The sequence below is a fragment of the Achroia grisella genome, unplaced genomic scaffold (genome assembly GCF_030625045.1).
Source record: "Achroia grisella isolate CSIRO2021 unplaced genomic scaffold, CSIRO_AGI_Agris_v1 utg567, whole genome shotgun sequence".
NCBI lineage: Eukaryota > Metazoa > Arthropoda > Insecta > Lepidoptera > Pyralidae > Achroia > Achroia grisella.
This window is the reverse complement of record NW_026712947.1, coordinates 1,181,129-1,205,065: the sequence shown is the minus strand read 5'-3', so window position 1 is coordinate 1,205,065 and position 23,937 is coordinate 1,181,129. Positions and strand designations below refer to the sequence as shown.

Below are 23,937 nucleotides of genomic sequence, written 5' to 3'. Positions count from 1 at the left end.
TTAGACAATTTACAAAACTTTCGTCGGGTCAGCAAGTACCTAATTACAATAGTAAGGAGTGCATGGAGTAGAATTTCTCTACAATGTCTATAAAAAAAGGCGTGAAGTAACGGTTCCGTGTATGGTGTAAGCGACAGTCGAAACACCATTAACTTGATGGTTAAATAATGAACATCATTTGTCAACCCTTTGCTCTACTTCGTAGGTAATTTTTTTGGATCTACCTATTTTAACACCTCGTTGACATCAAACCTTGTACAGTTTTTTTTAAACTGTAATGGTAATCAGTTTTTGAGCTATTTGGTGGTGTTACTGGAGAGGGAACACAACGATTATTTTATTGAAAATCAGAATAATAATGATAAATGTGTACATTTTCCGAAAGGGCTCACAGCGAAGTAACGAGTCAAAAGTCATATAAAAAACAGATGTCAAAAACATAAATTTCATAAAAAGAATTGTAGCCAAGCTGTTAGCAACAAATGGTAAATGGTGTTCCTCGCCTATATACAAGCACTACGGAAATCACGTTATCTATGCTACAATGGTGGCAAACAAGCATACGGCCTATCTGATGGTAAATGGTTACTGCAGCCTAAGGACGCTTGAGACACCAGGAGTGTCACGTGCGCCTAGCCGACCATTAAGAAACCTTAATAGACTCTTCTTGAAAAAGCCATCTCACGAGTAAACCTCGGCAGGTAGTTCATTCCACAATGTGTACGCAGAGGTAGCTCCTCTGACACCGCACTGTCCGAAACCACTTAGGTTCATGTATTTTATATATCTACCTCAGAAGTGAGGGACTTCATAAATTATTTGTACAAAACATGTGAAATAAATAAATTATTATTATTAACTATTGCATCAACTACCACCTATTTAATGAAATATTATAAGTATTCTAAAATGTTTGAAATTGATTTTTAATGTTCAATAGAAAATTAAAAATCTTTAAAGCGCCATCTATGATTTTTATCGGTAACTACTAAGTTTAGTGGAAGAGACTAAATAAAATGTAATAGGTTACTAATTTATTCAATAGAGGGCACTGTAAGGAATAATAGTAGTCAAGTATATTAAATATTATTTATTTTCTAGAAACGTCCATATCATATACTTTCTTAATAATTAAATTAATCACTTAATATAAGACAGAAAACTGTTTTATCAATTCAGTCTAATAGACAGCACGAATTCGGTTTTATACATAATTTTATTTAAATAGACTCTAATTAAATTTTAAATAATTATAAATAAATTATCTTAAATAAATTGTAACTAGTCAGATATATTTTTTATATATTCTATAATTACCAGCACCTTATTTGAGGATTTTGGAGATGTCATCAACGATGTATACCTATATGTGTAATACATACAATACCGAAAGTGTTTAATGTACTTATACAATATTATGAATAATATTTTCCATTACGTTGCATTACACTTCAACATATTACTTAGTATAAACTTTACATATTCATAACTTAACTGTAACTTTACATACAATATATATATATGGTATCTAATGTCTTATATAAATTAAAAAAAAAAGAACCAATGGCAATGTATATGGAATAGCAGAATATTCCTGACACAAGCATTGCTATCATCAGTAAGTGTTGGGATAACACTGTGTTATTGTAATCCAGTTGTTTTTTAAGAAATTAACATTTTTTAATATTCAATTTCATATACTACCTGCTCAAGTGTTCTTAATATACATACAAACGTTCCTCTTGAATCACTCTATCAATTGCTAAAAACTGCATTAAAATCCGTTGCGTAGTTTAAAAGATATAAGCAAACAGATAGCGTGAGCAACTTCGTTCTGGATTTTAAAGAAGAAAGAAAGAAAAAAAAAAGATTTTGGACTGTTATTATTATTATATAGCGCTATAATACATACACATTTTGCAGTATTAATATATTCTTATATACAATCTTTATAAATAATCTACAACTCATTGACTACATTTAGTCGCAGAGAGTCTATATTGTTGCAACGGCGAATCCAGGGGGTCATGAGGGTCATGACCCCTTCCTGAGCTGGTTCCAGGACTTAGGTGGGCCACTAATTGAACATAACGGTTTTATTTATATATTTTGACACCATACAGATTTTATGTAACTACATACCTTCAATATTTAATTAATTATATATAAATAGTGCTTCTCTGGATGTCTTCAAGAGACGATGGCAATATGTACCTGTATATGTACAAGTTCCTATGCGTTAAATGTACAATAAATAATAGTACAACAAATAATAATAAGTACAGGACTTCCGTACATTAATAAAATACCTACTTTTTACTTGTATCTATTGTTATCAAAATTAAATTATAAGTTCTTGACTTGACCACGACTATGTGACCCCCTCCTGGCGCCAAAGTTGACCCGCCCTAGTATTGTTGAATAAATTCACTACTCCAAGTCTATAGCTCACAACCTATATATTGTATGGAATAAGTGTACATTGCTGGTAGGTAGGTCACTTTACTTTACATACACAAAAACGAACCTTATATATACATACTAACTAACCTGGCAAACGCTGTATTGCCACATAAATTACTTTAATAAGGCCACTCTTATCACCTAACGTTATAAATTATATAGGGGAGTACGAGAATGTTAGTGATGTGGACTAATAACCCCAAGCAATGTACCACGTCCGGTTGACCCCCACGCGGTTCCTCCTGGAAACCATCGTAATAAATTCCTAATGAATTTGTCACAATGTCACACTTCCCCCTGGAAACCATCGTAATAAATTCCTAATGAATTTGTCACAATGTCACACTTCCCCCTGGAAACCATCGTAATAAATTCCTAATGAATTTGTCACAATATCACACTTCCCCCTGGAAACCATCGTAATAAATTCCTAATGAATTTGTCACAATGTCACACTTCCCCCTGGAAACCATCGTAATAAATTCCTAATGAATTTGTCACAATGTCACACTTCCCCCTGGAAACCATCGTAATAAATTCCTAATGAATTTGTCACAATGTCACACTTCCCCCTGGAAACCATCGTAATAAATTCCTAATGAATTTGTCACAATGTCACACTTCCCCCTGGAAACCATCGTAATAAATTCCTAATGAATTTGTCACAATGTCACACTACCCCCTGGAAACCATCGTAATAAATTCCTAATGAATTTGTCACAATGTCACACTTCCCCCTGGAAACCATCGTAATAAATTCCTAATGAATTTGTCACAATGTCACACTTCCCCCTGGAAACCATCGTAATAAATTCCTAATGAACTTGTCACAATGTCACACTAACTGACCTGACCTCATGCTCATCCTATCATCCTCCACTGGTGCCCTGCCTGCGTAAATCGTTAGCGCAGAAGAGTGCACCATTCCATTATCAAGCAAAAAAAGAAACTTATTCTCCCATCTATCAAATAAACATATATTTTTTATAAAATAAATTCAAGTTTCAGTGGTTTTCCATAACAAACATTGGACACCTCATATGATACGGTGAAGTTACAGACAAAAGAATCTTCCAATATTTTGTACATGGGAAAGTCACCACTAGGTTTTAAAAAGAAGTTAAGAAAACTCTCTCCAAAATAACCTAGCCGACTGCTACTAACTCCGTCTGCATGACTTACTTGACATTTATCATCATAAATGGCCCAATTTGCAAAATATCTTTTTAAATTATAACCTATACGTTATTCTGATGTATAAGCTATATTGCTGTAAAGTTTCATCAAAATCCGTTCAGTAGTTTTTGCGTGAAAGAATAACAAACATCCAACCATTCATACATCATACTCACAAACTTTCGCGTTTATAATATTAACTAGCTGACCCACGTAACTTCGTCTGCGTCATTTGACATTTCGCCCAACTTACAAAATATATTTTTAAATTATAGCCTATGTATCTTTCTGATGTATAAACTATATTGGTGAAAAGTTTCATCAAAATCCGTTCAGTAATTTTTGTCAGTAGTATCTGTACTCAGAAACTTTCGCTTTTATAATAGTAAGATACAAGAAAGTTAAAAAAAAATCCCTCGTCCAGCAGTGGACTGATGTGGGCATTGCTTTTTAAACTAAACATTACGAAGTCTATTTATTAATTCTAATCACACGTTTCTAATATGTTAATCCTTGTTCTTCCATTTTCTCTCTAATCTCCTGAGGTTTCGGCCATAACAAAATAAGAAGTGTCGATCCTGAAAGTAGAGTAATAAATTAATTATATTATTGGCTGTACCCGTGACTTCGTCCGAGTGGAATGTAACTTTATTTTTCTAAATATAAGAATTTTTCTTATATAAAAGTAGCTGAAAATAGCTAAAAGCTAATAGTAAAGTTGCTCCTTATTACATCAGCTACCTGCCAAAAAAGTCCCGTCAAAATCGGTCCAGCCATTTCAGAGATTAGCCGGAACAAACAGACAGACAGCCAGACAAAAATTGTGAAAATGTTATATTGGTGTACATATGTACCGTATTTATATTCATATGCATGTAGTAAAAAACGGTTATTTCAACATTACAAACAGACACTCCAACTTTATTTATATGTATAGATTAGATTCATATGAATTTGAGACTTATAGGATTTTTAGACAGAAAGCGAGTGCAGATAATAATAATAATAGGCTACTTTTATTTTAGAAAAATCTTTAATTTTAGAAAAATAAAGTTAAATTCCACGCGGACGAAGGTGCGTAAACAGCTAGTAAATTATAGTTATAATTTTGTATACTTTTATAAAAAAATTACTATTTGACAATAAATTAGAAAATTATTTGACAATAAATAAGAATTTATTGGATACGAGGAATTCAAATTGAAATTCAAAATTCAAAATATCTTTATTCATGTAGGTCTATTACAGACTCTTATGATATGTCAAATCTACCGTCAGTTCGGAATGATTTCGAGATGAGAAGAACTGACTAGAAACTTAGCTCGTATTTTTTTTTTAATGGTGTACATATTTAAAATAATACTATTTCATTTAAATTCAAATTTGGGAGAATAGAGTGACCACCAGCATATGATATATAAAAAAAAAATCAAAAAATCTATATAAAAAAAAAACAAGCAGCACCCGTACACGAGCGGATGAGCCAGCCATCATTGCACTCAACCATATTAGAGGGAGCACATCGACCTGGCCCACCACGCCGCCACAAGTTTGAACTTTATAGCGAGCATGACTGTTTCAAGTTACTCCACTACGTCATTTATATTATTTACAGCATATACTGTCGTATCCTATATATCCTATCGTATTATTACAATAGAAATCTTCTTCCTTCTTAAAAAGTTGCATTTATAATATTACTAGCTGCGCCCGCGATTTCACCCGCGTTAACTTTCAATATATAAATTTCAAAAAAATACTTAGCTTATATGTTATTCTGATGTATAAACTAAATTACTGTAAACTGTAATCAAAATTCGATTTTGCCGGAGAGTAACTAACATCCATACTTACAAACATACGCGTTTATAATATTACGATATTACCTGCAGTGAACACTCCCAAGAGTATGAAGGCTGTCAAACAGTAGGTATTGAGGGTGGCCCCCAGCAGGTAGGACCCCACCGCTGCACCAGTCCGACCCACCATGTACATTATACACATTGCCATCGCCCTGGAATAAATTATAAAACATTAATGTATTTTGAAGGTCTCAGTGATTTAACTGTTTAGCATACGTTACTTCCGATCTTCGCAAGTTCGATTCCTAGCACCATTATAGGTGCCATTTGGTCTTGATGTAATGCGAAGCTAAAAAAAGCTAGTATATGGCATTAAAAATGACGATACTGCCATGAAACCCTTCATCACCCCTTTCAACCCCTTACAACCCTTTTTCTTTATTTATATTCAATCAATAATCTAAAAATAAGTTTCAATCTTCTAGCTTTAAATGTGTCAATACTTCTATACAATCTTTCACCTCGCCTTTCAACCCCTTACAACCCTTTCTTTGCATTAATAAGTAGCCTATGTCCTTTCTCAGGGTTTAGGCTATCTTTTTATCAAATTTAATTTAAATCAGTTCGGTAGTTCTGACGTGAAAGCGAGACAAACAGACAGAGTTACTTTCGTATTCATAATATCAGTAAGGATTATTATTATCATGATAATTGTATATCTAGCTTTATAAATGCCGATACTTCCATGCAACCCTTCATCATACCTTTCAACCCGTTACAACCTTTTTTTTATATTTATACATTTTACGCAAACGAACTCACAGGTACAGCTGGTATAACATAAAAGTTCCCATTCATTCATAATTTAAGAGCTCTTGTCGGTCCACCGAGAGCTCCAGCTCTTGCCATTTCCCACGGCCTGACGGAATCAGGCTCTTTAAATGTTGATAAAGATGCCATTCCCAAAGATCCCATACGAGAGCTAAATAATAGTATAGAAATCAATATAACTTTGAAATGATTTATGATATTATAGTTACCGTAAACAAGTGGGGAAGACGTCGACGGCAATTGCTGCGAGGATGGAGGCCGCACAGCCCGAGCACAGCGCCGCAACCAGTAGGGCGGTGGCGGCGCCCCCGTGAGGCACCAGCGCAGCGCCCGCGGTCGCCGCTCCGCACAGCAACATTATACCACCTACCAATAATATATAAATGTTGAGAAACTCTTTCGATAATATATATAAATCCGATATTAAGCCATATAAACTAAAATCGCTATCAAAAAATAGGAGTTGGTGATAGAAGGGTGAAAATTTAGAAATTTAGGGTCGTATGTTTTTTTAATGCCACATTATATAAAGATAAAAAAAAATTACCAAAAAATAAAAATATAATGTTAGGGGTGGACAACCCTTATCACTTAGGGCTATGAAAAATAGTATTCTATTCTCAGACCTACTGAATGTGCATATAAAATTTTATAAAAATCTGTCAAGTCGTATTGGAGGAGTATGGTAACTAACATTAACACGTGAGTTTTGTATAGAAGACGAGAATTTTATATATAAAAATATAATAATATGTTTTCTATGACAAGTGAGAAAACACTTGTATATACACTTGTATTTATTATATTACAACACTTGACATGTCCATATTTGGCTCGGTATAAATATATAGGTACTGAACGAAAATTCCATAGAATTCAATGTGGCAATGCACGGAACCTACTGCATTTCTCGTATTAATTTTTGGTTTGGTATCAGTGTTTCCTCCAACATAGTTACATAAGTTGACATACACAGTTGCCTTTTTATCTCGGCTATAGAATCCCGAAACTGGTCTGTTCGGGTTATGGCCACTGATTACAATATTTCTTTTGACCAAAATGCAATAATGTATGCTGGTGGTCTCAATATTCTCCGTAATGTAATTTAAAAATGAATCTGTATTTTTGTAATCATGTACAAGCTCATTTTAAAAGAATAAGATTTGAGTTTCCTGTCTGTTCTTCTCATCTCGAAAGGACTCCAAATTGACGGTGGATTTGAGATATCTAAAGAGTCTGTGATAGTACTACATGAATAGATATGTTGTGAAAATGTTGATCTGGGTCCATAAAAATATTTTAAATGACTTACAGTACAATATCTGCCGTCCAATCTTGTTTATGAAGAGGCCAATCGCGAAGTATGTGAGAGCGAACACTACTCCCATCCCCATGGAGATGGGGAACACGCCAATAGCCACATCGGTCGTACACGTGTTGTTTAACTGCATCTGGTACATAAATATCATTGATTATTGAGAGTTTTTTAATAGATGTTAATGAAATTGTGCACCCGTACTAGCAGTTTACGTTAACCTACAAAAATCCAAAGGTTTCCATCGAAGATCCCCGCGTGGAGGTCAACTTAACATGGTACATTGCTATCAATGGGGGTCAAAAGTCCACATTACTAATAATCCCCTTTCGGGGGGAAAGGGGATTGTTAGTGATGTGTACTGATATGATCTTATTGCTAGCAATGGACAATGATCTCCACGCGGTTCCCCCTGGAAAGCATCGTTCTTGGTGAATTTGGTGGCTAACTGATCTGACCTTATGTTCATCTTATTATTCGACACTGGGGCCTCGCTAGCGTCAGCCGTTAGCGCAGAAGGGTGCATCATTCCATTATCATCCATAAAAAAATTGAAATTGAAATTTGCACAAAGTTTTCTGCATGTAAATTTATATATACATCATCGCAATTTATTATATTTCCACCAGTTATCAAACAACAACATTCACTTACATTAAATTCACTTTCCTTCCGTATCTTTTCATGTATGATTTCGCAGATTGTAATACTGCGGTCACTTGTACTTTGAAGAATGTTGTTTAGTATCTCTGGCACCCATACGTATAGACCGCTTGAACTGAAATCATATTACAAAATATATTTTTTAATTTCTACGTACTCGTTTCAAAATCATTGTTGATGGTAAAATTATAATATCTCCAAGATAATAAATCTAAATTAGATGACACCAAAAACTTTGTGACTTACGACTAGCTATCGGGTGATAGGAAATTTCGATGACGTACCAAATAGACTTCGAGAGATCACGGTCTATTTTGCATAGCAGCATACACAACCGTAGACAAAACATTTAATATAAACAGAAACAATCTTTATTCATATAAACTTAATTAGGAACGCAGACTCATAACAAGAAAAACAAACAAGAAATTTGCAATTTGCTCATTTAAATAAATGTTGTTCAGAAATACATTGTTAAGAATTTTGAATGAATACAAACTGCCAAATTGCAAAGTTGATATAAATAATTGAATAGTTACTTGAATAACAAAATAAATCAGTTATTGCTGAGAAATAATACGATGTTGTCGGTTAAGACGATGTGTATTACAGGTGATAATAGACTGACAAAATTTAAGTAACGACAGGAAAATGTAAGGTGGGGTGACATAGTTTAGACACGGCAGTGCTTAGTATACTATATTGATTTTGAAATACTAGCCATAATTAATTAACTGCGTCCCATATCAGTCATAGTTATCAGAGCAGGTCAGCCCCAACAAGCAGCACCCACCCCACATAATAAACCTAACCCTATAAACATTGACCATTCTATTTACTACTTACAGCATAAACACCGCGAACATCGACACGTGAGAGATCAACACACAGCGCAGTAGAGGTGGCCTGAACATTAACATGATGTTCTTGAGAGCGCCAACGAAGCCTGTTTTCTGTGACTCCAAACTGACTGTCAGTATTTTCTCCACCTGAGGAATGACCAAGGAGAAGTAAGAAGAATGCGAGAGTGATTTCTGAACCAGACACTCGACTAAATATTATGAAGGCAATTGAGGGCATGTCTCCAACTTTTTTTATGTAACTCATATGACAAACAGTTTTCCAGATCGTAAGTGCAAGACGTACATAGAACGTATCTGTCAGGCAGGAGTTAGCATTCAGCCGCTTCATAAGTCCTTCCGTTGATGTGAAGTATACTAGTAAGAGTAATCGTCTATCATGATATATGTAAAGAAATGAGTGCGTACAAATAAAGAGAATATTATAAAGAAAGTATTATATATGAATGTGGATGAATTACTTATGAAGATATAAAGGGCAAGGGGAAAGGTGTGAATGATGATATAACAAGAAAGGCGAGATAACTGCCAACAGGGATCAATTGTAGATAAAACATATGCCATACGGCAATCCCAAAATTATGGAATAAGAATGAAACAGATGATGTAATTTAATTAAAATTATACATACCGGGAAATTATCAACTGATGCACCACGATTCCAAGCGTACATCTTCGCCAGAACTGACATTGCAGCATCAGGGCCCCTCGAAGCCAGGAGGAACCGAGGGCTTTCTGGCAGAAACAGTAATGCGAATGCAGCCATCAGCCCTGGAACGCACCAGGCCCAAACAAAGGCTCGCCATGGTACAATAATTAAACTGCCAATAGTGAATGACCATTTCCCGGGGATTATTAACCACGCGAGACCTAGAATGTAATCAATTAGAATTAATTACACATCTGAGATGAGATCTCATTTAGAAGGTAAATACACATCGGAAAAGTTTTGGCAGTCACAGAATAGACTGTAAAAAATCGTCTGCGTGGGTCGAGAGTCCGACCAGTTTTAGCCGCCAAGCAGTACTTTTTAAGTAAGTAAGTAAGTACTTTTTAACATATTATGATTGTAGGATGCAACTAGAAGGTGAAGTCACTGTATAAAGGGCACTGCATGTTCGTCTTCTAGAATGGCAATGCATGAGTATCATGGGTGTTATATGATAACGTAAAACCCATGATACTACTTATGCATGTCTGTACTGCTGTTTATGTATATAGCCGACGGATATAACTTACCGTCAAGTGGATCCTCAGTTTATTTGCCATTCGAGTTACACTAAAAAATCATACATACATCGCGTATAGACACTTATAAAAAAGCTATAAAATTCCAGAGGATGTAGGTGTTTCAACATCCAGGCCAGATATATTCTTCTCTTCGGAAAAAAACTAAACGTGTAATATTGGTCGAACTCACTGTTACATCGGAAACAAGTATACCTAATGACCATACAATAAAAACTATAAATAAATATTACCAACTTTTTTCCGAACTAACGAAAAATGGCGATGTGGTTAAATTATGCTATCGAAGCGGGAGTAAGCAAGCTGAGGACCCACCAGATGGAATGTGGAAACTGCTACTATAGACAACCCTACCTATAGGTAACCCTACCAGAGAAATCTCTCTACAATCCTCTAAAAGAACTTGCTTCTCTGAACTGCTGTAAGTTCTGGTTCTTTCACACTGGTGAAACTACAATTATCTATAATTCTTTTGCATGTCTATATGTAACAGTTTCCACTTTCCATCTGGTGGTCCTCAGCTTGGTTACTATTTTAGTTACATCCAAAACTACGACTGTTTATTGAGTTAATTTTAGTAAACATAGTGTGTGAAATGAATGGATTACATTGACATTCGACCTCATCGTGTGGTGATAAGAATTGTACCAGATCTGACGTAAGGACTGACGTAACTTATATGAAAAAGTATTAAGATACTAACAATTTTAATTAAGAATGGAATAGTGTATTGGGGAAAAAACAGATTGTTAGGAATTAGTGACTCAATACTAAAAATGTAGGGAATTGTTGTTAGCATAAACTCTCTTTCAGAAGCCATCGAGAATGGTCATAACGAATTTGCTGCAGTGGGCTAATTGACCTTGCTATCATTATCGTAACATCTTCCAGTGGTGTGGGCTAATCGAGACTCTCCACTATTGGAGAGTCTCGGGGAATCACTATAAGATGATACGATAAATATAGTAAGGATAATTAGCCTACTGCAGCAAAGTTGCATCCTTCTGGAGTCAGCAGACAGGATCGCATTCCATTATCATCGAAATAAAAATTCTAGTCATTTCAGCATTTCATGACTATGACACACATTACAAATCACATATGGATTACAGCAGATCACAGATGGAATGCACTACGCATTCCATTATCTTTCTTCTCATAATCAGAAATAATAAAAAATCTCTAACATGTCATTTATTCAGCATTTTCATGATTTATTAGCTATGAATTAATATAAACCTGATAAAAATATAAAAAAATTATATAATTTAGTAATTAGCTGAATTTGGTGCTCTAATCTCGTACAATATTGACAATCTTTGAAGAACAAACTCTCAGAAAAAATCAAGAATTAAAATGTTCCAAGCACATTTTTATTCATCCATATCATCCATTTGCCAAATTTCATACGTTTGGCATTTACAAGTCGCCAAACTTTCACTTACCTACTAATATTTTTGTGGTCCTATAAGGTCTATTAAAAAATAATATTATGTAATTTTATAAAGTTATTCATCACTAACCTGGCAGTATGATGAATGAGAGTGATATAAAAATAGATCCCCAGGCGATGGACGAGGCACGGCGAGTGTTCATGTGCATTTCTCCAAGATAAGCATACACAGTTGCACTGGATGCTGAAACTCTGGAAACAAAAATCATTGTTAAGATCCTGTGTCGTGTAAAGGCTAGCTAGTTTTACACGACACGTTCTTTCACACGTTTCAAATCCGGGATAGATGTGTTTGTGAAAAAAGGCAGAGAAAGAGAGAAAGAAAGAGATTTTTTATAACCTATAATTATATGCCTTTACACGACAGATTCGTTCACGCACAATCAGGAGCGCGTGTACTTTAGCGCGGGAAATCCAGCACGCGCAATCGAGAGTGATTGCATTTACTTAACTATTTTTTGTGTGCACTCGTTCGCATGTAATATGTAATGTATTCAAATAGAGTTTTTATTCCACAGATTTTATTTTCCAAAGACTCGTTTAAGATATAAAATATCAATTACTCTATAATTATATCTTTGCTCCGTAGTCAGATCTCTGCCATTTTGCAATGATAATTAATTATTATAAATAAACGCTAAAGTACGCATGATTGAAGTACGTTCTCGTTGTCATTCTTTGATCAGTGAAATGATGCTGTTCGTGTATGTATGAGATAGCAACCACTTTCCATGAAATGGACTTTCAGATAAAAAATTCTGAAAAAGTATTGTCTATCCTCCTTTATTAAAGACCAAGGTAAAAAGATATTAGTCTGGTGTTTTGAGTAGTCATGCTCACTAAAATGTCCAGACTTGTGGCGGCGTCATTGGGCTCCCTAAAATATGGTCGAGCGCAGTGATGGCTGGCTCATCCGTCATACTCGTGAACGGGTGCTGCTTGTAGGGACTGGTCTGCTCTAATCACTATGACTGATTTCCTCTTATTAATTGTTTAACCAGTTGGTTATGTATTCAATATTTTTTTCTTTTTGAGTATTTAATTGAATTAGTGCTAATCGGTGGTTTGTAACACACTTAAACTAAATTGTAAGTAAGAATAAATTATTTAAAAGAGCAACACACAAGTTTCTTGCTTGTTCTTCTTGTGATGAGACAGCATTCCGAAAGAGCGGTAGATTAAAAAAAAATGTTATGACTATTCAAAAGTGCTTCAATGTAAGTTTATTTGAATAAATGATTTTCTATTCTATTCTATTCTATTCTATTAAAATAGTGAAATTATTGTAACCACATGTGTATTAACTATCATAAGCCAAGTATTTGATAACTAAAAATATATAGGTTATTGGATCTAGACACGATTTAGTCTATAATTACGAATATTAAACAAATTTTTAAAAGTATTTGATCAATCTACAGTAAACTTACAAGCATCCAGTCAAGAAGCGCAACACCACCAGCATCCATACGCTAGTGGAGAAGGATGAAGCAACTGAGAAAAAGGCCGAAAACACGAGGGCCGGCAACATGACTGTCCTGCGACCAAACTTGTCACCCAAGTAGCCCCAGAGAAATGATGTACTGATGATGCCTGCGAGAATAAAAATATATATCTTCATGGCAGATTGCTTACAAGTTGGTAAGAAAACGGACTGCCCCTATGGCAGTCCGTTGGAAAGTTAATCTCTACGTGGTTTCTGGAAACCATCATGTTAAATGTCTGGTGAATTTGCCACGATGGGCTAACTGACTTGACCTCATACTCATCATATAATCCTCCACTGATGCCCCACCAACGTATATCGTTAGCGTGAGTGCTGTATCACTCAGAGTGGATGATGTAGGAGTATCTGAAGCTCCAAGGAGGCGAGTGGTCCGTTGAGGCTCCTTCAGTGGAGAACGCAGCAGCGTCTTAGCCGAATGCTGATGCAAACCCGAGACGTCGAAGACTAATCGCGTATGAGAGAAACACCAAATTCAAATACAAAAATAATTTATTTATGTAGGAAATTTTAGCCGCTTATGAACGTAATTTTTTTTATATTATAATTTTTGCCCTAGCGTTCAATTCATTATACAGGTTCAGTTGAGAAGAACTATCAAGAAACTCAAGCCTTGAGTTTCTCGACAGTTCTTTCATTTATTCATTCATTTTCATTTACAATGTATATGTATATACAATAGGTATCTATGTCTGATATTAAATAAAAATTCCGTGCATGAACAACTATTGTATGCATGCTCGTCATTCAAGTAATCGTTTAGTGAGTAATAGACTTTGCTCAGTAAATATGATTTAACAGATGTTTTCAATTTATTAAATTCCACCGGGGGTTTTGGTGGCTAAGAATCCTACACTATCCGACATAATAAAGGAATGGAGCACTCATTTTTTTTTTTAGAGAGCGCTCCATTCCTTTATCATCCCTTAAAAAAAACCGAGTACCATTAGGTGCCTTTTACACGACACGTTTTTTACGCGCAAAAGGGAGCGCGCGTGATTTAGCGCGGAAATACAAGCGCGTCAATTTGAAATGTCAACTTTTGGTGTCTTTGTGAACAAGTACACTTTTGTGCACTTGGCATGACTATATTCCACTTTTGAATCCAACATGTTGGGTGCAAAAATATTGTTTGTGATCACTCTTTCATCCTTGAAACATAGGTGCGCAAGTGTGATCACAAACAATATTAAAACTCATTCACGGCGGCAATATATCAAGTGAAATGAGGGCATGCAAAATGCAATATTTATTCACAATGACACCAATAGTTGATATTACGTTTCAAATTGTATAGTTTTGAAGGTATATCATTGTTATAGAAAAGTACTGTTGAGTTTTTCATAACCTACTCATAGATAAGATAAAGTTAACATACATGAAAAAGCGTTGCTTTGATGTTATACGATGGTTTTATTAACTACAGATAGATATTTTGAAAGCCTCGGTAGTGTAGTGGTTTAGCATACTGCTTTACTTTCGATGGTTGCGGGTTCGACTTTTCACGCGATGCAAATATATACCGTATTTATATATATATCATGTATGTAGTAAAAAACGGTTATTTCAATATTATAAACAGACACTAATTTTATTTAAATGTATATATTATATTTAACCCTAGTAATTTAGTGCTAGTTGATAGTTTGTATTCACACGTTGCGACTTAAAAATGTAAACTTACAACGATTATTTAAAAGAGCAACATACGAGTTTCTTTCTCATTCTTCTTGTGATGAGACAGCATTCCGAAAGAGCGGTAGATTAAAAAAAATTGTGATGACTATTCAAAAGCGCTTAAAGTAAGTTTATTTGAATAAAGAATTTTCTATTCTATTCTATTCTACTGTATATTAACTCATCTACTGTCTATGTAGGGTGGAAACCCGTTCGAGATTGTACAAATATTGCAGTCAAACTTACCAATAAAAGCAGCTGCATTGACAAGACCTTTATGTTCAGTTGTGAGCTGCAGGTCACACTCTGCTGCTGTGATGACGTAACTCATGCCGATGGACTCCATTGACACGTTGAGCAGTATGAGCCCACTGGTGATCAGCACCAGGTGATTGAACTTCCCATGGCCTGGACATGGATATGTTGTTTACTAGCTGTGCCCGCAGTTTCACCCATGATATTTATAGACTGTGTTATTCTGATGTATATGCTATATCACTGTAAAGTTTCAACAAAATCCGTTCAGTACAATTTACAAAAAAATGTATATAAGTATCAGCGTCATCTAGTTCCAAGCTAAGTAGAGATTCTGTTATGAGTAGGTACTAGACAACTGATATAAATACTAAGAAATATATTTTTTCTTTGCAGTAATATAAGCTGTATTACTGTAAAGTTTAGTCTATATATAAAAAAAACATCTATTCAAAAGAGCAACACACAAGTTTCTTGCTCATTCTTCTTGTGCTGAATCAGCATTCCGAATGAGTGGTACAATCAAAATATGACTATTCAAAAGTGTTTGTAATGAGTTTATTTGAATAAAGATTATTTCTATTTCTAGTCAAAATCGGTTCAGTAGTTTTTGCGTGAAAGAGTAACAAATATCCATACGTACAAACTTTCGCGTTTATAATAATATATATTAAAATTAAGAGAAGACTAATAAGATCACTGATTAGACTATTTACTTTTGAAAAAATTGCAATAGCATTTGCTGGTGGTGACTCTATTCTGTCTAATTTGATTTAAAAATGAATCTGTATTATTGTAAACATGTACAACATTTTTTTAAAAAGAATACCAGCTGAGTTTTTTGTCAGTTCTTCTCATTTCGAAATCATTCCGAACTGACGGTAGATTTGACATATCTTAAGAGTCTGTAATAGACCTACATGAATAAAGATATTTTGATTTGATTTGCATGTCCCTTTCCATACAAAACGTGATACTATGAAAATTTCAACGTTTCACAATAATCAGATTTTCTTCAAACAAGTTGTTTTACTTGAAAAACTTAAGTTTCACCAGAAAAAAGAACCTATCTTTAGTTCAGTCGTGTGAACAATCCAAGTCTGTCTGGCTAAGCATATGAAATCTGCAGAAATCAATAATCAAACAAACAAACTCATGAATACACGTGAACATACATGTTTGTACTGTGCGAGGAATCAAACCCGCGACCATCGGAAGTAAAGCCGTGTGCTTAACCGCTACACCACCGAGGCCGTCAAGACGAAAGAGATAGGTATGCTATTTTAATATCATAAAATATTCTGTACATACCAGCAACTTCAAAGGCATCTTCAAAGAATAGCTCCCGTTTCTTGCTATCAGTTGATTTATCATATTCCATTTTCACCAAAATACTTTCCTATCTCCATTCAAAGTGATCTAGATAATTGTTGGTCTAATTGATTACAACGGTTATTCCTCGATTTCACCCGTAGATTTATTTAAAAGAAAATCCTTAGAGATGTTAGTAATCTGTGGAACGTTTATAGTGTGTATCTGTAATTATTTGAATCTTAAATAGAGTGGAATGGATTGTTTTTATTTATTACCAGCTCACCCCGCTAACTCCGATCCGCCTCAAAATTAAAATATAAGGTTTTTTTAAGTTTAGTTACGCAATAAATTTCTGAACGCACCCTGTTTGACAGGTATCAGCAATTTGTTTAAACCTTCCCTTTTTTTTATACCACGTAGGTGGCAAACAAGCATACGGCCTAACTGATGGTAAACGGTTACCGTAGCCTATGGACTGAAACACCAGGGGTGTCACATGCGCGTTGCCGACCCTTAAGAAACCTTAATATACCCTTTTTGAAAAACCCCATGCTGTAGTCTCTCTAGAAAACCTCGGCAGGTAGTTCATTCCACAATCTAAGTGTACGCGAGAGGAAGCTCCTCAAAAACCATACTGTCCGAGTCCCTGGACTTCCACGAATTTTTCAAGACTAAAATTAGCCAAATCGGTTCTGCCGTTCTCCAGTTTTAGCGAGACTAACGAACAGCAATTCATTTTTATATATATAGATGGATGATAATGGAATGGTGCAACCGCCTGTGCTAGCGATTGACACTGGTGGAGCACCAGAGGAGGATGACAAGATGAGTCAGGACAGTTAGCCCATCGTGGTAAATTCACCATGAATTTATCACGATGGTTTCATAGGGGAATCACGTGGAGGTGAACCTGACATGGTACATTGCATTGGGGTTATTAATCCACATTAGTAACAAACCTCTTCCTCCCTGGAATGGAATACTAACCCCATTGGTAATAATTTTCCATGTTCGACCTCCACATAGTTCCCATAGAAACTTTTGGCTTTGGGCAAATTCCTCACGATGTGCTAACTGACCTGACTTCGTGTTCATTCTATCATCCTCCACTGGTACCCTACCAGCGTATACCGTTAGTGCTGGTGGGTACACCATTCCATTACCTTCCATTAAAAAACCTATTATAAATATCTTTGGATTATCGTAAAGTCCAGGGGTCATAAAGTAAATTTTTTTTTTTCATACACCTAGCACTTATCCTATATATTTTTTCATACACCTAGCACTTATACTACCCTATCTTATATTAGTATTAGTACGTATCGATAAAATTATGTCTATCTGCAGTTTATGTAGAGAATATTTATTTTCAATTAGCTTTTTTCTATTACTTTGTTTTTAAATTGATTTATATAAGCCTATATCCGTGATACAATAATATTTCAAGTAAAATTCAATCCTGAGAAGGTAAAAAATAGACACACTTCTCAATTTTAATTCGATCTTAATTCCAGAACTTATTTCATAACTGTTTGTTGTTATCTCAAATCTCTTAAATTTATATATATACAAGCTGTGCCCGCGGTTTAACTTGCGTGAAATTTATAGCCTACGTGTTATTCTGATGTATAAGCTATATCACTGTAATATTTCAACAAAATCCGTTCAGTAGTTTCAACGAGAAAGAGTAACAAACATTAATTCAAACTCACAAATTTTCGCATTTATGATATTAATAAGATATATATTTATATACAGTTAAGTTCTTGATAAGTAACAATTGCCTAAATATATATAATAAATAACATAGTTTATAAATAACATAATATGTAGAGTCACCGCCCTCTATACGTACAGTTATAATTGTATATACTCTGCCAAGTGCATAATAACTATTATTTATATATAATTATATAATTTTAACACCACATTGGTTTGAGGAAACACGTTTTATAATATGAACACGTGTTATTTTGTTATTACTGTTCTTAACGCGTCGATGTGTAGTACAATGTACTGGACGGCGACTCTACCGTCGCCGAGCATATGGTATGCACTACTAAATATAGCGACTCTATAATGTGTATTCGTTCCGATGCAGAGTTGCCAGTTGACATTTTAATTTACCCTAAAATTTTAAATTAATTTAACTTTCCATTTTTCATTTAGTCAAGTAGAAATAGAAATAGAAATAATCTTTATTCAAATAAACACTTTCGAATAGATATATTTTTTATTATACCACTCATTCGGAACGCAGATTTATCACAAAAAGAATGAGCAGGAAACTTGTGTGTTGCTAACTTGTCTTTTGAATAGTTGTTTTTTTCCTATATAAATAATTACACAATAGAAAGTAAGAGGCATGCGATAATCAACATAGAAACCGCACTTGCACTAAGAATGAGTGTGTAACTCATTCTTAGTGCAATCTGATAATATTGTAAGTATTGAAAGGAATGTCTGAATGTTGGATGTAATGAATGAATGAAAAAGGAGTGAAAGGAAACTATCTGTCAAATAAAACATAGATAAAATATATATTTTATTATAATAAATAGGCACTCCAGTCTATATGATATAGATTTGCGAGTCTTGTGTAGTAATACATTGAAAAAATTTAAACGGTATATATATATTACTTTAATAGTTTATTAAACTAACTAGTAGATGCAAATATCTACATAACAAAGATATTTAATAAGTATCGCCATGTATATATTCTTTATGGCACAGATAATACAATGATATTATAATTTAGAGATAATGTGAGCAAAGGTGGACTTATGCCGAGAAGAAATCTCTTCCAGTCAACCTAAAACAGTGGCATAGGTGTACTGAGTGGGTAATAAACTGGTGCAAAAAAAAATGTTAAACGCTGCTAAATCAAATACGAATAACAAATTGCATATATCCATTGATTAAGTAAAATATACTTAGATTGTGCAATGAACTTCCTGCCGAGGTTTTCTCACGAGACTACAGCATGGGGTTTTTCAAGAAGGATATATTATGGCTTCTTAAGGGTCGGCAATGCGCACGTGATACCCCTGGTGTTTCAGGCGTCCATAGGCTACGGTAACCATTTACCATCAGATGGGCCGTATGATGGTTTGCCACCAGCGTAGTATAAAAAAAAATCACAAGTAGATGTAATAAAATAATTAAAATTATGAGTCTTATATAAAAAAAAATTCTACGGCGTGATTCAGCGAAGACTTATATATGAGTACTGTGACTGTGTGAGTGAGTGACATTACATATAAGTGTACACGAGAATGCAATAATATTTTAATGTCACATCCTTAAAATTACCCACATTTTTGTGCAATAATTCGCCAAGTGGCAACACCTTTCCCAAGCAACATGACTAACGAGTATAAAGGCTATCACCCATTACAATCGCGTTATTTCGTCACAGCAAACAACTTGCCAAGCAGAAGAATATATTTTCTTAGTTTTTTTAGTTTTCCCTTCAAACGATCCCTCGTCCAATTCAAATGGAGATCGATATTACAACGGCCTGAGCCGAGGTTCGAACCCCTAGCGGTGCCCTCAGACTAAAGTCATATTCGTCAGGCGGGAGTTGGCCTTCAGCCACCTCATAAGTTCTTCCGCGGGTTTGGAGTGCCATCTGCTCTCGCCCCCTATCGTCCGGATAAGCTGTCCCAGTTGGCCATTAGAGTAGTCTCTTACCTCATTCCAGATTCTCTGAAACTTAGCCCACATCTGGTCTTTGTTTTTCGGTCGTTCTTGGGTCAATTGCAAGACGAATCTTGACCTTCTGCCACATGTGCTCGATTGGATTCATGTCGGGAGATTGCGGGGGCCATGCCAGAACCTTTAGACGCAGGTCTCGGAGACATTTTCGGGTCGTCAAAGCTGTATGCTTTGGGTCATTATCGTGCTGAAAGATGACGCGTGACTTTTCAAAGCCATACCATTCAATAGTCTAGTGAAGTTCATCTTTAAGGATGCCTTGATAGAGTTCCGAGTTCATATTTCCAATGATCCTAGTAATATATCCGGGGCCATCGGCAGTGATACAGCCCCATACCATGATATTTCCTCCGCCATGCTTCAGCGTCGACTCAATGACGCGGGTCTCTAGCGTTTTACCTGGTCGTTTCCAGCACCACTTGCGGCCATCAGAGCCCACAAGATTGACCTTCGTCTCGTCAGAGAAGATGACCCTACGCCAATCCTCCTCCGTCCAATGGCGGTACATCTTAGCCCATGCTAGCCGTATTTGCCGATGACGCTTCGTTAAAAGCGGCTTGCGGATCTTATTACCAGATCGAAGCTTGGCCTTCTTGAGTGTCCGACGTATAGTTTCGGCACTTGTGGAGACGTCCATGGCATTGGTAAGGTGTCGTTGGACCTCTACGGCAGTATCCATGGCCCCCGAAGTGATAAGCCTCACCACATACCGGGCACTGGACTCTGATAACTTCCTTGGGCGCCCTTTTGAGGGTGGGGCAACAGCGGCGCAGTGTTCCTTTCGTATCCTAGCAACAGTAGACTTACTCACGGAAAGTTCTTGGGCCACCCTACGGGTGGATACGCCTTCGTTAATTCGCTTGATAACTTCGGATTTGAGGGCAGGAGAAATAGGCTTCATGGTCAGCAAGTTGTATGAAAAGTATTGGATGAGAGAGGGAGGAAGTAGATATATTTCCAGTTAGCTATTCGAGTGTTTTTATCTTCAGTGGGTAGGTAGATCGAACGGAATATCACATATATCGTGAGATTGTCCTAAACGGTCAAAAATGCCCCAATAGTTTTTATATTTTACAGTGGCATAAGTTCATAGCCTGCCAATAGTAATTCATCATTGGCGGCTTATTCGAAAGCCAAGAAGCAGGGCTATCACATACTAGCAGTTCAGGTTTATTAATTGTATCCTCATATCATAACAGGCGATGGAATGCGAAATGGTCAAATATTGGGGCATTTTTGTGAGTCACTGTATATATCGTATATCAGGTTAGTTATAAGCATAAAACTTTTTAAAAAATCTGTATAATCTTATTGTAAAATTTACCATATAGTACTCAATTTAAAGTCTATATTTATAGCACAGTGATGTATAGATTTTTTTGCTACGGCAGCTATACATCGTATATCAAGTCAGAAGTATAAACCTGTTAAAAAAATCTCTATATTCTTATTGTAAAATGGACCCTACATTACACAATTTGAAGTCGAAATTTGCAGCACAATTTGTTGGCTCTACCGAAACTTGCTGTTGTAGTGAGAGACGATCTTAAGTGACAGGCTACCTGCGCTTTTCTGAGCATTAATTGCGAAACTGGATCCAAGTAACATACCTGTTTAAATAGGTATGAATGTACAGACCCTGCAATTTATAAATGAACTAAATCCTCTTTCTTTAGAACATTTCAATGCTGTTTCTTTCAAATATTAATATGGAATGATGGATATGTGCTAACGGTATACGTTGGTGGGGCACTAGTGGAGGATGGTATGATGAGCATGAGGTCATGTCAGTTACCCTATCATGACAAATTCATGAGGAAGTTTTCGTATTGGCTTCCAGGGAAAACCGCGTGGAGGTCATACAGATATGGTTGACATATTACTAGCAATGGGGTCAACAGTCATATAAATAGATATATGTATAGCTGTACACGCGACCCTGACCCTTAACTTTATTTTCCTAAAATAAAAGTAGCCTTAGTTACTCCTTATTACATCAGCTACCTGCCAATAAAAGTCCCGTCAAAATCGGTCTAGCCATTTCAGAGATTAGCCGGAACAAAGATAAAGACAAAAATTGTAAAAAATGTTATTTTGGTGTATGTACCGTATTTATATTCACATGCATGTAGTAAAAAATGGTTATTTCAATATTACAAACAGACACTCCAATTTTATTTATATGTATGTATAGATGAATTAATTCGTTTAGTTACTTTAAATTTAGGTTTCGACACTCACAGTCTAGTTTGTAAGTAATATTAATGAAAAACTCTTTATTATTGCTCTCACAGAAATAAATTAACAATTACATACATTAACATATATACCAAATATAAAAAAACAACGTAATTACAATATACCGCTAACAATAGACGACGTTATCGCTAAACAGTAATACTGCATTGTACATAAGTTTTTTCACGACCTCGGTGGTCTAGCGGTTTAGCGCACCACCTTTCTTCCAACGCATATAACATACTTTCTATGATCGCGGGTTCGATTCCTCGCAAAGCGCAAACATTTATATTCATGAGCATGATGTTGTGTCAGTCTAGGTATTTTCTATGTATAATGTGTATGTATTTAGGAAAACAAATGTATGTATTTGTATAAGTTATCTAGTACCCATAACACAAGCTGTAGCTATCTTAACTTGTGTCTAGATGGCGCTGTGAGTTGTTCTGATATTGTTTTTATTATTCTTATATACCGTCCTTATGTATGGTAGTGAAATATGACCCGTAACCCAAAAGAACGTGCATACCATCCAAGTTGCAGCAATGAAGATGCTGAGGTGGATGTGTGGTATAACCAGGCTCGATAAAATCCACGAGTACGTACGAGAAAGTCTGGCTGTTCGCGACATTGCTGAGAATTTTCAGGAAGATAGGCTGCGATGGTATGGACACGTTGGAAACCTGGCGCTGCAACTTTCAGGACCAGACCAAGGAAGGGATGGGAAGATGTTGTTGCTAGGGATATGTTAGAGTGTGAGGTCTCTGAAGATGATGTCCGGGACAGGATTATGTGGCGGACAAAAATAAGGAAAGCTGACCCCACCACTATGTGGTGATATATAGATAGATTCTTATATGACGGGTTTGACACAAGGCTCTTCTTTCAAAGCTACCATCCTTTGCCGGCGAAGTTATGCAAATGGGTCGCCAGCTTTCTCGCTGATCGGAGCATCAAGATCGTTGTCGATGGTGCTTGCTCCGACCCACACTCAATGAATGCTGGTGTTCCACAAGGCTGTCTCCGACTCTGTTCCTTCTGCTTATCAATGACATGTTACAAGTCAACAACATTCATTGCTATGCGGATGACAGTACCGGAGATGCCATGCTAATATGTCGCAGGCAAAAGTTATAGAGTACCGGAACAAACTTGTGTCTGAAATCGAAACTTCACTCCATCAAGTTTCGGTTTGGGGTCTGAAAAATTGTGTTTAATTCAACCCTAAGAAGACCCCCTGTCCTGTCCCCTGTGTTATGTAAAAAAAATGTACCATCCTGATGATTGTGAATGATTTTCTAGAAACTTCTTGCCACGCGCAAGTACATTTTGGAATTACCTTCGAGCAACGGTTCCAAAGCCTTACGACATTTAAACCCTCAAGAAAAGGGCTTATTCCTTCTTAAAAGGCCGACAAC

At 35.7% G+C, this 23,937-nt stretch overlaps 1 protein-coding gene across 5 annotated transcripts; it reads right to left on the bottom strand.

Moving 5' to 3' along the window:
- Positions 1-2,282: 2,282 nt before the first annotated feature.
- Positions 2,283-18,612, bottom strand: LOC131848698 (synaptic vesicle glycoprotein 2C-like). 5 transcript variants are annotated; one of them, XM_059198631.1, is made up of 12 exons: positions 18,545-18,612; positions 16,559-16,759; positions 15,239-15,400; positions 13,242-13,404; positions 11,882-12,003; positions 9,742-9,980; positions 9,097-9,239; positions 8,242-8,365; positions 7,585-7,723; positions 6,482-6,638; positions 5,526-5,653; positions 2,283-4,217 (listed from the first exon to the last, which is right to left on the bottom strand). In XM_059198631.1, the coding sequence occupies exons 2-12, from the start codon at positions 16,626-16,628 to the stop codon at positions 4,138-4,140; spliced, it is 1,527 nt and encodes a 508-aa protein (XP_059054614.1). In that variant the 5' UTR covers positions 16,629-16,759; positions 18,545-18,612; the 3' UTR covers positions 2,283-4,137. The 5 variants fall into 5 exon arrangements, with proteins under 5 accessions (XP_059054614.1, XP_059054612.1, XP_059054611.1 ...); XM_059198629.1 differs by having other exon boundaries at positions 16,559-16,783; positions 18,417-18,606; XM_059198628.1 differs by having other exon boundaries at positions 18,417-18,606.
- Positions 18,613-23,937: the final 5,325 nt, after the last annotated feature.

Coding starts and splice junctions, on each gene's coding strand:
- LOC131848698 (XM_059198631.1), bottom strand. CDS start 16,628: ATGGAATATGATAAATCAACTGATAGCAAGAAACGGGAGCTATTCTTT. Junction 7,724..8,241: donor GGAAGGAAAGTGAATTTAAT/GTAAGTGAATGT, acceptor TTTATGTACCAG/ATGCAGTTAAACAACACGTG. Junction 5,654..6,481: donor GTCTTCCCCACTTGTTTACG/GTAACTATAATA, acceptor AATTTATTCCAG/GGCGATGGCAATGTGTATAA.